Source organism: Dermacentor variabilis, chromosome 1 (assembly GCF_050947875.1).
Source record: "Dermacentor variabilis isolate Ectoservices chromosome 1, ASM5094787v1, whole genome shotgun sequence".
Lineage (NCBI taxonomy): Eukaryota > Metazoa > Arthropoda > Arachnida > Ixodida > Ixodidae > Dermacentor > Dermacentor variabilis.
In genome coordinates, this window is record NC_134568.1 from 232,272,103 (window position 1) to 232,286,153 (window position 14,051).

The window sequence follows — 14,051 nt, forward strand, 5'->3', positions numbered from 1 at the left end:
ATTGTATGGAGTCTGAACATTTCACTTTTCAAAAGTCTGAGAGGCCAGTTCATTTCACTGTGGAACCCGTTTTACTCATGAAACTTCAGTGCCAAATAAAGTGAAACTTGCCAACAAATAGTTGCAGCAAAGCAAGCCTGGTATTTCAGTTCAATAAAGAATTAGGCTTTGGCCATTCCACTATAATAGGTGAGGCAAAAGGTATAAAATTAGGCGCTAATAATTTGATTTTTGTGGTTACCGCCTTATTTGGGTAACAGGAAATTTAGAAGTACGAATTATTTGCAGCCTCCCGGGATAAACAGTGGCTGGCGGTTGTGAGGGCGTAGGCGGGGCTTCACTGCAGACTTAATTTGTATCCGACTATAGTAGCGTTTTTTGAATTAGCTCTGGAAGAATTATAGAGAAATATATATGTGCGGAACCATCACAGTTCTTTTGTATTCCTCGTTTATGCTCTACCAAGTTAAGTGCCGCAACCAACTCGTATTGTTATTTCGAAAGTTACGTAACGATGCATGGCTGCCAATCCCGTACAACCGCGTAGGGCGCAGGACACTGCGATTCTAGACGTACTACGCCCACCGTGAAAGCTTAGAAAGAGAATTACATAAGCACAGCGGAGAAGTGGCTATGTCAGGAGGCTCGACTGATAACTGTAGAAGCGTCATTCCAAACACACGGAATCGTTCTCCACTTCCGGCGGCGTTTCTTCTAATTCCTTTTTAAATCGAAAGATGTTGATCTATAAATGTTTTCATAAACAACGGTTAAATTTATTAATTTTTGCTTTTTCTTCCTGTTTGGCTGTTGCCTCGGTGGCCGACGATGAATTCCTTAGTAGATCGCTTAATTTCTCAACTCCTTGCGACTGTTATTTCCAGTTGGCAATCTTGCACCAAAAGTGCTCTACAATTAGGCAAAAACCAGACGAGGTAACGGATGACATTCATGTTGCTTATGGGTTTAACGGTTATTGCAGGGTTTGATGATGGACGCTGTTTCACATTATTTTATTTTCCATTTTATCTAACCCATATCGGGGGTATATGGCTCCGAGAATCTGCATCAGCGTCGCGACGAGCCGTTACTCTAGGAAATAATGAAGCAAAAGGAAAAGTTAAACTTAATTGGTGTTTTCTCTGTCCGCAACTCGTTCCACGTGCATACAGACTAGCTGACCACGAACCGAATCCCTTTCCTGCTCCCTGGATCGGTCTAAACAAAGAAGGTTGAACTAACAAAGCAACAGCGATGCGCGGGACCGCTGAAAAGACGGTGACAACTTTTGCATCTCGAGTTAATCGCGTTGGCACCGAATCGGTGAGGAAACTGGCCTTCACACCCCAGGAGATGCCGATAACTACCGCCATCCAAAAGGAGTGAAAAAGGCAGCAAAATGTTGACTGCCGAATATCTGTCAAGTTTCAACAATGATTTGGCGGCGCTTTAGAAATGTGTGTGAGAAGTGGTGGCGTGGGGCGGGGAGGGGGGAGGGGGGTATGCGTCTTAATTTCGGGGGGGGGGGGGCGGGGGGCCCGGGCCCCCCCTTGGGTACGTGCCTGTCCAGAGGGATGAGGATTCAGTATAACAACGGCAGTTTTTATCGTTCCACCTTCAAATACACTTCCATATGCTACGTCATACAAGCTGGCTAAGTAGGCCGGCTAAGGTCTGGTTTCACCCTCAAAGGCTGGAAAAGCTGGCGCACCTACTGCTCGCTCCAAGCGTCCACATAAAGCATTATGATTTAGGATTTCAGTTCTTATAGATATCATGAAAGGGCCAAATTTAAGGTCGAGAACGATGCCTCTCTTTTGAACGGTGCGGTTTCGCAGCAAAGGCAGGCACCAAAATTTCACATGCCGCCTGTCGTGCCGCCTTCAAATTAAGCGCATTAACTAACAGTTCGCGAAGTTCGTGCAGCATGAGTTTTTAAAAACTGCTCTTTACAGAATGGTGCATTCGCGTGAAATGTATTTAAATATTAAAAGCACTATCAAAATTGTCGTGCAATGGCCAGCGCTTACCTGCGTAGATAGTTCGGTTCTTTTCACCAATGTAAGGAAACTTGTCCACATTCTTTTTCGGCGACTGAAGTGGATCATCATAGTTGCCGCAATGGGCCGCCTGGTGGCTGAAATACAGGAACTGAGGCTGCAAGGGGAGAGCAAAGAACTAAGAGAGCGCGGATGTCAATGAACAAGGAAGCGGCTACGTTTAAGACATTTCAGACATAATTTATACATTATATACTTCGAAAAACCCGATGCATCAGCAATCACAAAGAAATACGCCCACGCGGAAAGAAATTGCCTATGGAGTCTATACTGATTCATCAACATCGCTTTCTCCGTTCAAATGATCCCATCTTAATATCACGATTAGCTTCGTTGAGACAATGTATCATCGGCTTCGTCTGAACGCCGTATTCATCTCTGCCGTCTCGGACTGACCATCAGTCAGAATTGTAACTACGGTGCGTTGGAAACCGTACAACACATTTTGTTTGAATGTCCAACTTACAGAGGCGAAATAACTTCTCGTTTCAGGGCAACTAGTTCTGCTGGAACGTTACGAAAATAAAACAGACCAGGAGCAACAACGGGGACCAAAGAAAGGCTACACCGCGGCGCTTTGTCGTGAACTCATCGCTCAACTTTATCACGCGACGTCGAATGGTCGTAGATTTAGCTTTGACAATTGAAACTCCGTGCGGCACTGATTACCTTGGACTTGTCCAAGTTCTCGATGAGGCGTACTGCTTTCTCGGCGAACAGCTCGGTGCCGTACACTCCCATGGCGTCCTCTGCGGGCTGCGTGCCGTTCCAGAGGTCAAGACCCGAGATCTCTCTTCCATCCTGAAAGCGATGTTTTAACCTTTCCTTAAGTTTCCGGTATTTGAACACAAACAGTGCAAACACCAGGCGTAATCCGACGAGGGACGTTTTCGAAACGGATTGCACCATGATGCTTCTGCCGTAGTAGGCGAACCATGAGATGTGTGTTAACGTATTCGTTTCTGTTTCTTTTTTTTAGAGAAAGAGCATATAGGAAATGCAAGGAGGTTAACCAGCCTAAACGGCGGTTGGTTACGCTTTGCAGAAAATTCAGGCTCTAGCAGCTTAGCTAGTAAAGAGGGAAGCAACGGGGCCACACTCGCGAGGATACGCAAGTTCTAGTCACAAAATATCACCCAATCTCATGTATACTCTTTAAAATTCGTAGTAGCGCTTTTCAGCGGGAATGCCAGTTGGTACTGAGAGCATAGAATTGTTGCAGTGATAGAGCACTGTTTGTCCAAGCTGTATTTGCATCAAAGTTTTGTACACAAGAAGCGACAAATAAGAATGTCATACCTCGCCACTCACCATATTTTATTTTGCAGATAATTACAACTGTTGTATAGCACCGCTGCAAAAAGATAAAGCTGCTTCATGCGTTGCTTTATTCCGTTATATAAATCCTGCTTGCCATGTAATAGGTGGGTGAATACCTCGTCAATAATTTGTTGCTTTTTGACTGCGTCCACGTCAGTGTCGCACTGAAATGAACCTGAAACTTGACAAGGGGGCTAGTCGATGCACTTGTATCGTAAGAGGAACAGCGTGAAAAAATTGATCCACAAGGCGGAGAAGACGAGAAGGCATGCATGCAACGGCCTCAAAATCAACCACATGATGGTTAAATAATTATGATGTCAAAAACTGCGGCGTATACTCATACTGGGCGATTGACCAAAAAACGGGTCGTGTGAGCAAGGAAAATTCTAAGGGCATTAAATGTATACAATGTGTCCCATGTAACTTGTGCCGAAATTTATATATATATATATATATATATATATATATATATATATATATATATATATATATATATATATATATATATATATATAACTGGACAGAACCGGTCATATTGTTTGCTGTCGCTTGAATAAAGTCAGCCATTTTTTCTGTTTCACCTAATCACATAATTAGTATTAATGAACCAACCTCTCCGCTGTGATATTATGTAAGCCCGCTAAACACGGAAGGAGTGTCGTGCGGCAATTTTTCTTGTTTCGCGGGCTTTATTTCAGGTTTGGAAGAAAATCTTTTATTTCCCACGTATTTAGCAACAGAAAGCTGGATAGAGAATTTTCCAGGATGGTCTACAATTTTCTCATTTACATTTTTTGTCTGAATATAATATTCGAGAAGTTGATTCACTAATAATAACTAATTATGTCACTAGGCGAAAGGAAAGAAAAAAGCAGTCTGACTTGCTCCAAGCGACAGCAAACCTCCCCTGCGTTACCTTGGTGCTATCCAACGACGTAGCATTTGCTTACATTAAAATTTTGGCACGAGTTACGTTGGTCACGTGCCTAGTCTAAGGCCTCATTCACACAGTCGTCAAACGTTCCGCCACGTCATCGTCATCTCAAAAAAAAAAAAGAAAATGTATAGCAGGCGAAATGGAGCAGTCTACGAATAGGCGATGGCAATGGTGACGTCGACAGCAGCACAGTTGTGCACAGTGTTGACACACCGGTCCCATGGTCACCTAAACCGAGAGAAACATAACCTACATTGCGCAATGGATCTGTTAAATAATTTTTTGTTGGTGTAATGTCTGCTTCAAATAAATATAAATTATTTAGTAGTACATTACCAACAAAATATCGATATCGGCGTTGTGCATGTCGCACATTTCATAGCCACCGAAACGAGCAGCTGAGTATTCGATGTACCATACGTGGAACACAGATGCAAACAAAGCAGCAGCCGCTGCTGTTGCCAGCGTCAGTTTTGTAGAATGGCTTTATTTAGCCGCGGCGTCTTAATTTCTGATTGGTCCATTTTGTAGGGACGGGGCTCCGTCACCGTGCTGGCGATGAAAACGTAGAGTACCGCTCTATGCCGCCGGCGACCCGCTTTTCCCAAGCAAACGACTTAGAAACCCGCTCCCCTGACAAAAACCGCTGCCGCGACGGGGACGCGACGGAAAGTTTGACGGCTGTGTAAATGAGGCCTAAGATTTTGAAAGACGCAAGCAGAAGTCGATAGGGGAGCCAGACTTGCACAAGCAGAAACAGAGAGAGAGAAGAAATATGACAGTCAACTACAGAGATGGAAAATAGCAATAGTATGATTAAGCAAGCCCATGGCGAAACGAAATAATAAGATTTGCCACTGCAGTGTAAAGCTGTTCCTGTGACTGGGACCATTAATTGTTCATAGCGAAGGTTTCCAGCATAATAACAGATCGTGGCAGCGCGTTACATACTGCTCTCTAGCGCTAGCACATTTCACGCTACTAGGAGCCCTTCAGTTGAGGCTTATAAATACCTGGGAGTGATGGAGCATGTGGGTGTAGTAGTCTTGATGTCCGTAGTAAAATCCGTAGAAAGTGTCGAAGCCCCTTCGGGTGGGCGTGTACTCGTAGCGGTAACTGCCGAGGTGCCACTGTGGTGTGGGGTCAATAAGTCGAAATGCGGTTGACGTTAAGAATTACATCGACAAACGAAAAAAGAAGCAGGAAATAAAAACTAACTAAACGCAAGAACGCTTTGGATTTCATCCATTTTGGGTTGCTATGCTGTATGGTACTTTGCAAGAGTTTAAGGCGACATCGACTGACAGCCAAGGCACGCGGAGCTGACGGTAGTGTTAAACCGGTGCTTATTGCCGCATTAACATAACAAAATGGCTGTGGGGTCTTCGAAACGCTTGTTTCCAAAGGAAGTATGCAGCTGAGGTTCGTTCTTAATTCTGATATTCTTTGTTCTTTATTATTTTTTCAAGTTGCTCATTTATAATATAACGAGGAGCCCTGCATCGTAACGGAATAAACCGAGCACCATATCTAACCGGCATTGGAAACAATTTATTTCATACCGTGCTAAGCGATTCCCGACGTTTTTGTTAATTGGTATCATCTCTCCTCAAAAGTTCAGTGTGTCAGAACTGTGCACTGCTGCAAGTGGTGTTAGTTAGACTATAACTCCTAGTACTGCCCAAACAAAATTAGAAAGAGAAAGCGTTGGCATAACGTTCTTGGCAGAAAAATGTGATATACTCTCCATGTAAATATTTTACAACTTTGTAACAATAAAGTACATGGGTCCCTTAGAATGTTTTATGGCGGCTTAAAAACAACAGCAAGAAAAAAGTTAGAAGAAAGAAAAATAATATGCAGATCCCACGCACTGTGGGAATTGATGTAGGCGAAGCTATCTGCGCTGTTTGCGTTCTTTGACGGTATTTGGCGGTGATGTTGTAGGCGCACGACAGACGTGATGTGATGTTCATTGTTACCTTGACTGCACCACTAGTGTTTGTCCACGTCGTACACATAACACAGAGACGTGTCATTCATTCACTCATTTCTTTACAGAAAACAGCCCAAATGAGCAATATGCTTTCTGATCGACGCATTTCTTTCTCCCGTGTCATGTCAGGTGAACTGCCACGCGCGCAGAGGGGTGACGTTAATCACCCGTTTATTGACTGCATCAAGAACGGTTGTAATCAGGATCCGGTTGTACCCATTCCCTGCCTCCTCTCTACTCCGTCCCTAACATTCTCCCTACCTCCTCCCTGGACTGTCGTTGCTGTTGTGAGTGAGCACGGAGGCGAGCGCGGCAACTGCTGCAGTGCTTTTCGGTTGGTCACACCTAATTATGGCGTCAAGAGAGCATTGTTGCGTCCCCAGTGAGCTTCAGAAGGCATTTTTGGCGTCCCCCAGGGCACGTCAGAGGGCATTGCGGCCCCGCCCTACCGAAACATCGTTGACGTCGCCGATCTCATCTCTCACTGCTATCCTCGTCCCCTCTGGACTCGCACGTTACTCGTAAAGTAAGCGCTGCAATATCTGCAATGCTTTTGCGAGGGGCTAATGTGGCAACACCCATGGAGCTCCAGAGGGCGTTGTTCACATGTCATGCGATGGAAAGGCTCAAACGAGTTTCTCGAACGCTCTCCTCTTCATTTACTTTACTATGCTTTTTTCTCCCCCTTTTCCCCTTCACCAATGCAGGGTAGCAAATCGGATATTCATATCTGGTTAACGTCCCTGCGTTTTTTTTTGTTCGTCTCTCTCTCTCTCTCTCTGACTCCACCAAAATCAGGGAAAGTTTAACTGTGAGGCATTGTCGTTTCTTATGTTGTACAAAAACGCACCGTTCTGTGACGTCACCTGTGATGCAGTCAGCTGCGAGACGAAGGTGTTGAACCTAGAGAGAGCGTTTTTAACGATAAAATGCAGCAAGGTGCTCGGATAATGTAACCAGCGCGTGACTCCGATATAAAAGAAGACGAGTACAGGGAGTTCAAACGTAAACATCTACCCCCTGTGTGCTCTTTTCTGTGTCCTGCCCTCGTGCTATTTGATCACGGCCATGGGTCAGGTTTTAAAAAATTTAGCTCGGTTTTCAACCCCACTTATTTTATTCGGAATAGAGCCCCATTCATCCAGCCATTCTCCTATGTCCTTGTTTTTCTTTCTTTCTCTCTTTCTTTCTTCCTTTCTTTCTGTACTTTGTGCGTGCGCGCGCGCGCTCATCTACCGACTTGCCTTGTGCCCTCAATGTGTCCTGCGTCCTCTTTTCGTGCTGCTTTCTAGCGCGGATTTCGAGCGAGTGTATATGGTATATGTTATACGTCTAATCAGTTGCTTAGCTTTGTATTCAGCTGAGAACTGGTCGCTTGCTGACCTTTCCAATGAGGTGAGTCTCGTAGCCGAGTCTTTTCAGATGCTGAGGAAGCAGGGTGTACTTGAGGTCAAGACCGAACGGTTCACCCGGTTGAATTGGTATGTGCTGGAGACCTGCAGCAGACAAAGGCGAAGTGTAAGCGCATTCTGCTGGTCCTACTTTGTGCCTGTCTATCAGACTGCACGAGGTTACAAGAGGTTTTTCACGTTCGCGTGACGTTACATCCGGTGGGGAGCTTCAGTGTACTGACGGGAATCCTTTGACGTCTTTGCTGTCTTTCGTGAGGATGTACCCAACAGGTGCGTGGCACGAACAGTGACTGAAGTCCGCACCTATACACGTTTTTTTTTCAGTTCCGCCAGTTACGCCAATGTGACGCGCAAGTGAAGGTGAAGCCTGCTGAATTAGTACTGAATAGAGTGTGTGGCCCCTCCGAAACAGGTTACAAGTACATACAGACAGGGACAAGTTTCTTATCACAGGCTTTCAGGATCTTGTTAATTTCTCGAACGGTCGGCTTGGAACATTTTACTGGGTGCCGGTGAATAGGACCTTTTACCGTTCCATATTTCTGTTAAGTAAAAACGATCAAGCTGAAGCGGTGAAACGAGGCGTGTATTAGCGAAAGTAGAAAACGATATCGTTCAAATAGATGTAGAAAAATTATCATCGCACCCTAACGCGTTGGTCTCAAGTGACGTCGCCTCCCTCCCTCCTCCCCCCCCCCTTATAGTTTGTTGCATTAACCATTTTTTCGATAGAATGAACGTAGTTTCACCACCTGTGTCTTGTGCCTGTGTTTTATGTCAGCCCAAGGTTTTCGGAAATTAAAGGGACTGACAAATGGCTAGAATGTGTTGTGAGACGCTGATGGAAATTAAATGACCACGATCTATAATAATTGAATCGAGCCCGCTTTTCGCGATTTATGTAGGGATTATGATTTTAGGTTAGCAAATACCGCCTCAAAAACCAGTAAGTGGCGCGAACTGGCGGCAAAGCCTTGGTACTCCGGATGTAGTATGTGAGATTACTGTACGCAAGTCGGCTGTTATTAAGTACAGCATACTTATTACTTAAAATTGCAGTTCGTATTTATCAGGCTTTAGCGTTTTATTCTATGCGTATTACGAAGTATCAATCCACTTTAGGGGAATTTGACATTTTACAGAACAGTACTCCGTCTAATACCAGTTTGTTCCCAGTAATGTGAGCTAATCACAGCCCACGTATATCCCTTGTCTAGGATAGATGATGTGATGCACGCAGGCTTTGCTTCGCTGTCGCCGTGACGCCTTACATCATATAGAAGAAGCTAAGCAGCATCATTGATGCATCCAGAAAAAAAATCACCGCCCAAGCACTCCGCACAGATGGTTAATCAGCGAAGCTGAAACATGCGGCCCCGATGTGAATGACTGCGTTAATCCCGACAATTCTTTAAACGACGGCTTGGTAGGCTGCTGGATCCTCGGTACGCAGTTGCTGCTTGCGCTCGGCTGCACGAGCCTGTTCTTGTCCCCAGGCTGCCGCATCGGAACGGCGTAGATGAGCTCGTTCCTGGATCTGCTCGCGGCGTTGCTAATCGAAAGCTGAGCCTGTTTTTGAGTCCGGGCTGCAGCATCGGCACGGCGTAGATGAGATCGTTCCCGCTTCTGCTCGCGGCGTTGCTGATCGGAAGCTGCCTGCTCCTCAGGATTAATTATGACGTGTGACCTCACCGTTTCGGAGCCGGAAAGAAACTGCTGCGTGCGTGCTCGGTTCCAACGGAGAGCAACGACGTCACTACTGGCGCAGCCAATCGCGCGCCTGTCTTTCTCTCTTTTTTTCGTCGCGCATGCGCATGGGGTTGCGCCTGAGAAGTTTTAGGCGTACAGGTGACAGACGGACGGAAGAATAGGCTAGCCATATACAGCTTCGCTGTAAAAAATTCACGCTAACGAGTGGCACTTGCGTCCCTCAGTGCACGGCGGCGCACATGGTTGATATTGTACGCGCGCGAAATTTTGAGCACGCATGCGAGCTAAAAGCCTTTGTTCCAGCTCGCTCAGGTCTTTGAGGTACGATATGCCTCGGAAATAAAAGACGCACGCGTGGCTACGGTAACGTGCTGAACGGGTAAAAGCGTGTAAAAGCGACCATTTTACTTTAGAGATCTTAACTTGGCTTCGCTAAAGAACATACTTGACTTGTTAATGGCAAAAGCTGTTGGACAAGAAACCGCGAAAGCACGTAGCTATTACTGTAAAGATAATTTAACACTTCGGAAAACATGAATCGCAGGAACGTCGGCTTGATAACAATATAATACTTTCTCACAGCTACGACCGCGCATGTCGTCTGCCTCCCACCAATGCCGCAGTATAATTGCTATCGCGCTCACCTGTCACTGTTTCCAGCATCCTTCCAGCAAACGACTAGATTCTCACTGCAGATGAAAAATTCTGATAAAAAATGTTCCACAGCGTTTTCCGCGTTATCACTGCATGATTCGACACTCTGATCGATAAGGTTTCAATTGCACTAAAAAAATGGCTACCATAACAATTGATTGTCAGTCCCTTTAAGCGCGCTGCCTTTATGTTAGTGGAAATGAAAAGACCATGATTTATAGTGATATAATCGAGCCTGTTGTTCGCGATTCAAGTAGAAATTACATTTTACTTTTTAATGTGCATTACTAGCTAAAAAAAAGTTCATGCTAAGCGGCGCTGGCTTCGCCACAACGAGTGAATCGGCAGCCCCTAACCGTGTTACGGTATTTGGAATATTTTAAGGGACCATACCCGTGTCGAGCAGTGGTGTCTGTCATTGGCGTGGTGCCGCACATTAGTGCTTTTGCACGCGCACGAGTTTGCGAGTGAGTACCTCGAGTTCTGTGGTCTGGCGGAAACACGCTCAACTGTGCACATCGGTGTAAAAGCATTTTACAGCGAAGCTGTTAAGCGCTACTTTCCCCACTATTGTGTTCGCGTGTAGAAAAAAAATCCCGAGGATAAGGCTATGCCGCGCCGACCCGCGGCAAACGTGAAGCAAGCGCTAAGCCCTTCCCATACGGGGGCCGATACCGAAGATAGTGAAATGCCGGGCCGACCCATGGGGGAGGAGCAGTTCGCCATTAAGGGGCCCGCATGCACAACTTCACTGGTCATCCTTCTTGATGGAGTGGAAGCGCACTAAGTTTTTGCGTTTCGCTTTCGAAAACTTTCGAAAGAGCACCTTGACTTGTATATGACCAGAGCAGGTGGACAGGAAACCACGAAATACATTAGGTATTATTGTGGCAATAATTCAACAGGTTAGAAAACATACGAAACGCATGAGCATCGACTTGATCAACAAAATATTATTTTCAGCTCATTACTACCCCGTCCCATTACCACCCTAGAGCAGTGGGAGACTGCACTGCTGAGCTCAGACCCGGATCTCCAACACCGGGTCGTCCAGCTGGCCGAAGACGCGGCCAAAGCGCAAGGCGCGGCCGCCGCCTGACGAAGATGAGGACGGGCCCTCCCACTCCCCTCCTCCCCAAACCCAATCTCGCGCAGAATAAAGTTTACTACTACTACGCACAGCACACGCCGCACTTGCAGTCCGCTTCCCACGAACGCCGGCGTGCAATCGCTATCGCGTTCGCTCATCACTTTTATCCAACATGTTTTCAGCGTACGATTTCATGAACACGATCGCCACTGCAGATATAACAATTCTGATAAAAAAAATGTTATACGGCGTTTTCCACGCTACCACTACACGATTCTACATTCTGAGCAGTAAGCTCTCCGTTGCAAAAAAATTAAAAAAAGAAAGGGAAAAAAGGAAGGAAAAATATTGTTGGTGTAAAAATTGTTTGTTGGTCCTTTTAAGTTACACGAGTGAGATTAGGCTCCGACAAACTATGTCAAACAGTTTATTTTTCAGAATTTTTACAAAAGAAACAGGTTGGCAGAAATAAAGCAGCCTCAACAATAGCTTGAAAAGCCTCACCACCCTATTGGCCTCGAGCTCCACCACTGGAAAAGCTGGCGCCACCGTCGGCGTGACGTGCTAGGAGGGATCACGTGGACATAGCGGCCGCGTCGGCTGCTTCGGGCGCGCCGAAACGAGCTGAAAACAAGAGTTTATATTCCCTCGTACGCTGCGGTCCTCATTTAGTGACGAGATTTTCCCACTTCGAGTGTCTCCTTTACAACGCTTGAAAGCTCTACAATAGGTAGTGGCTGCCTTTGAAGGCGCACAACATGGTGGGCTACTGCTCGGTGCTGCAATGCCGGACGCACGCAACGAAGCACGGTGTCAGCCTTATTCACACGTAGCCGCAGGACAAGAAGCTGTGTGAAGCTTAGCTCGCGAAACATAAAACCGGCAAACAGTCATCGGCTACAACTCGGGTATGCAGCAAGCACAGACGCGAGGAAGATTTCTGCTACGGCGCCCGGTCTGCGATGTTCTGAAAACGCGCACTGAGACGCTCGCCCGTGTCCGCTGCCCGACTAATGTCATGACGGTTTGGTCTATGAACTTGTCGATGCTATAGAAACTGGCAAGTTCAGTGGAGTGGAAAGGCAGCGGTAAGAAGCACATTTAAAAAAAACATGGCATATGGTCATGTTTGTGTTATGAATTAATGCACTGGATTACAAAAAAGGAGCAGCGGGGAATTGCACGCTGAGAACACCGATAAACATACAGTGCGACGCAACTCGAGAAATAGTATTGAAAGGTCAAAGAATTTAGTAGAAAAAAAAGATTGAATCGTCGCGACGGCACATCACAGTCCCCGTAGGCGTCGAAGTCTCTACAATGAAATTATTTTTGGACAGCTCTGATAGCGCCCACGCAACAATGGTTGCTTGTATACTGTCAAATGCTCATATTCTGCGGCCTAAAGCTCATGGCACGGTGCGAAAACGCGCTCACAGCGAAAGCAAAACATTGTGCGCGGACATGCATGCAGACGCGCAGTCGGTCGCTGCGAACCCGTGCGATCGCTGCATTGAGGCTTCATTCTGCTATGCTCCATTTGGTTATACAGACGTTATTCACTGGCGCGCGCCGAAGCTTTCCGGCGCGTGCCAGTGGTTGGGGCATAAAGCTCATGGCACGGTGCGAAAACGCACGCGCGGAGAAAGCGAAACGGTGCGCGGACAAGCATGCAGACGCGCAGTCGGTCGCTGCGAATCTGCGCGATCGCTGCATTGAGGCTTCATTCTATTACGGTCCATTTAGTTATACAAACACTATAATAACATATTTCAGATAGTTTGCTCTCAGCGTTTACCTACCTTTCACGCAAGAAGCCGGTTCGGGAGACTCCATCGCGGCGACCGCGCGCAGTGGCGTTCGGTAAAGAGATATTCGGTAAATTCGGTATTCGGTATTCGGTAAAGAGATAGCGTCTGTAAACGATTGTGTGCTTTCAGTTTGCCCAAGATTATTATTTAGACAGTAAGAAACTTCTCTCGTTTCGAAAGTACTTACAGAAATGTCCGGGAGAGCTCGCGCGTGGTGTTTTCAGTGAGCGCTGACAGCAAAACCTATGAGGAGCGCGCCACGTGATCCCTCATACTACGCCAGCGAGGCGCTTCCGATAGATGGCGACTCCGTAACTCCTCGCCACCAATACGACATACAATGTCGGTGATATGATATACTGTAAACGATATGGTTCCATACATTCAAGCCAGATAATATGACGTAGATTGTAAATTAGTAAAGATTACATAAGTATACTTGCACAGCTCAGGCATATTAAACATAATAAACAACTACGATGATAAGCATAAGAAACATCATGATGTGTAGCGCAGTTAGGGTGACGTAGTTCAGAGCTGGGCAATATTTCCTTTGCGTTCGTCATGGCGAAACAGTGCAAACGACGGGACGAGTAAAACAGACGGGACAATGTGCTGTACGGAAAAGACACGGAGGAGAAAGGTTTCCACAACGTCCCTAGCTTTCCACAACTATACTGTAGAGGCTACAGCCTTCTAGCCTCTATAACTATATTCTTCTAACGCTAAATAAGAGTGCTAAAGCAACGCGCGATCAATTGATATCACTTTCCATTCCCTGCCTCTGCAAGTTATTCGTTGTCTTCCTATTGCTTTCTAAGACCCAAAGCTCAGTGCTGTCCGAAAGAAACAGAAATCACTGGCCAATTACTCCCTACAGATGGTTAACCAGCGAAACTGAAACGTGCGGCCCCGGTGTTCATCCCTGGGTTAATCTCGACGGTTTATTAAACGACCGATTGGTAGGCTGCCGGATACTCGGTACGCAGTTGCTGTTTGCGCTCGGCTGCACGAGCCTGTTCTTGTGCCCGGGCTGTAGCTTCGGCATGGCGTAGACT

General features: G+C 46.2%; 1 protein-coding gene across 2 annotated transcripts in view; it reads right to left on the bottom strand.

The window, feature by feature from the left end:
• LOC142559217 (arylsulfatase B-like) overlaps positions 1 to 14,051 on the bottom strand; it is a 77,846-nt gene that overhangs the window by 31,788 nt on the left and 32,007 nt on the right. Inside the window, exons 5-8 of one of the 2 annotated variants that reach the window (XM_075670848.1) lie at positions 7,700 to 7,812; positions 5,334 to 5,450; positions 2,730 to 2,861; positions 2,031 to 2,157 (exon numbers count right to left, since the gene is read on the bottom strand). In XM_075670848.1, coding sequence (XP_075526963.1) covers positions 2,031 to 2,157; positions 2,730 to 2,861; positions 5,334 to 5,450; positions 7,700 to 7,812 — 489 coding nt within the window. The remainder of the gene's footprint in view (positions 1 to 2,030; positions 2,158 to 2,729; positions 2,862 to 5,333; positions 5,451 to 7,699; positions 7,813 to 14,051) is intronic. The other variant, XM_075670855.1, reaches the window with a different exon arrangement.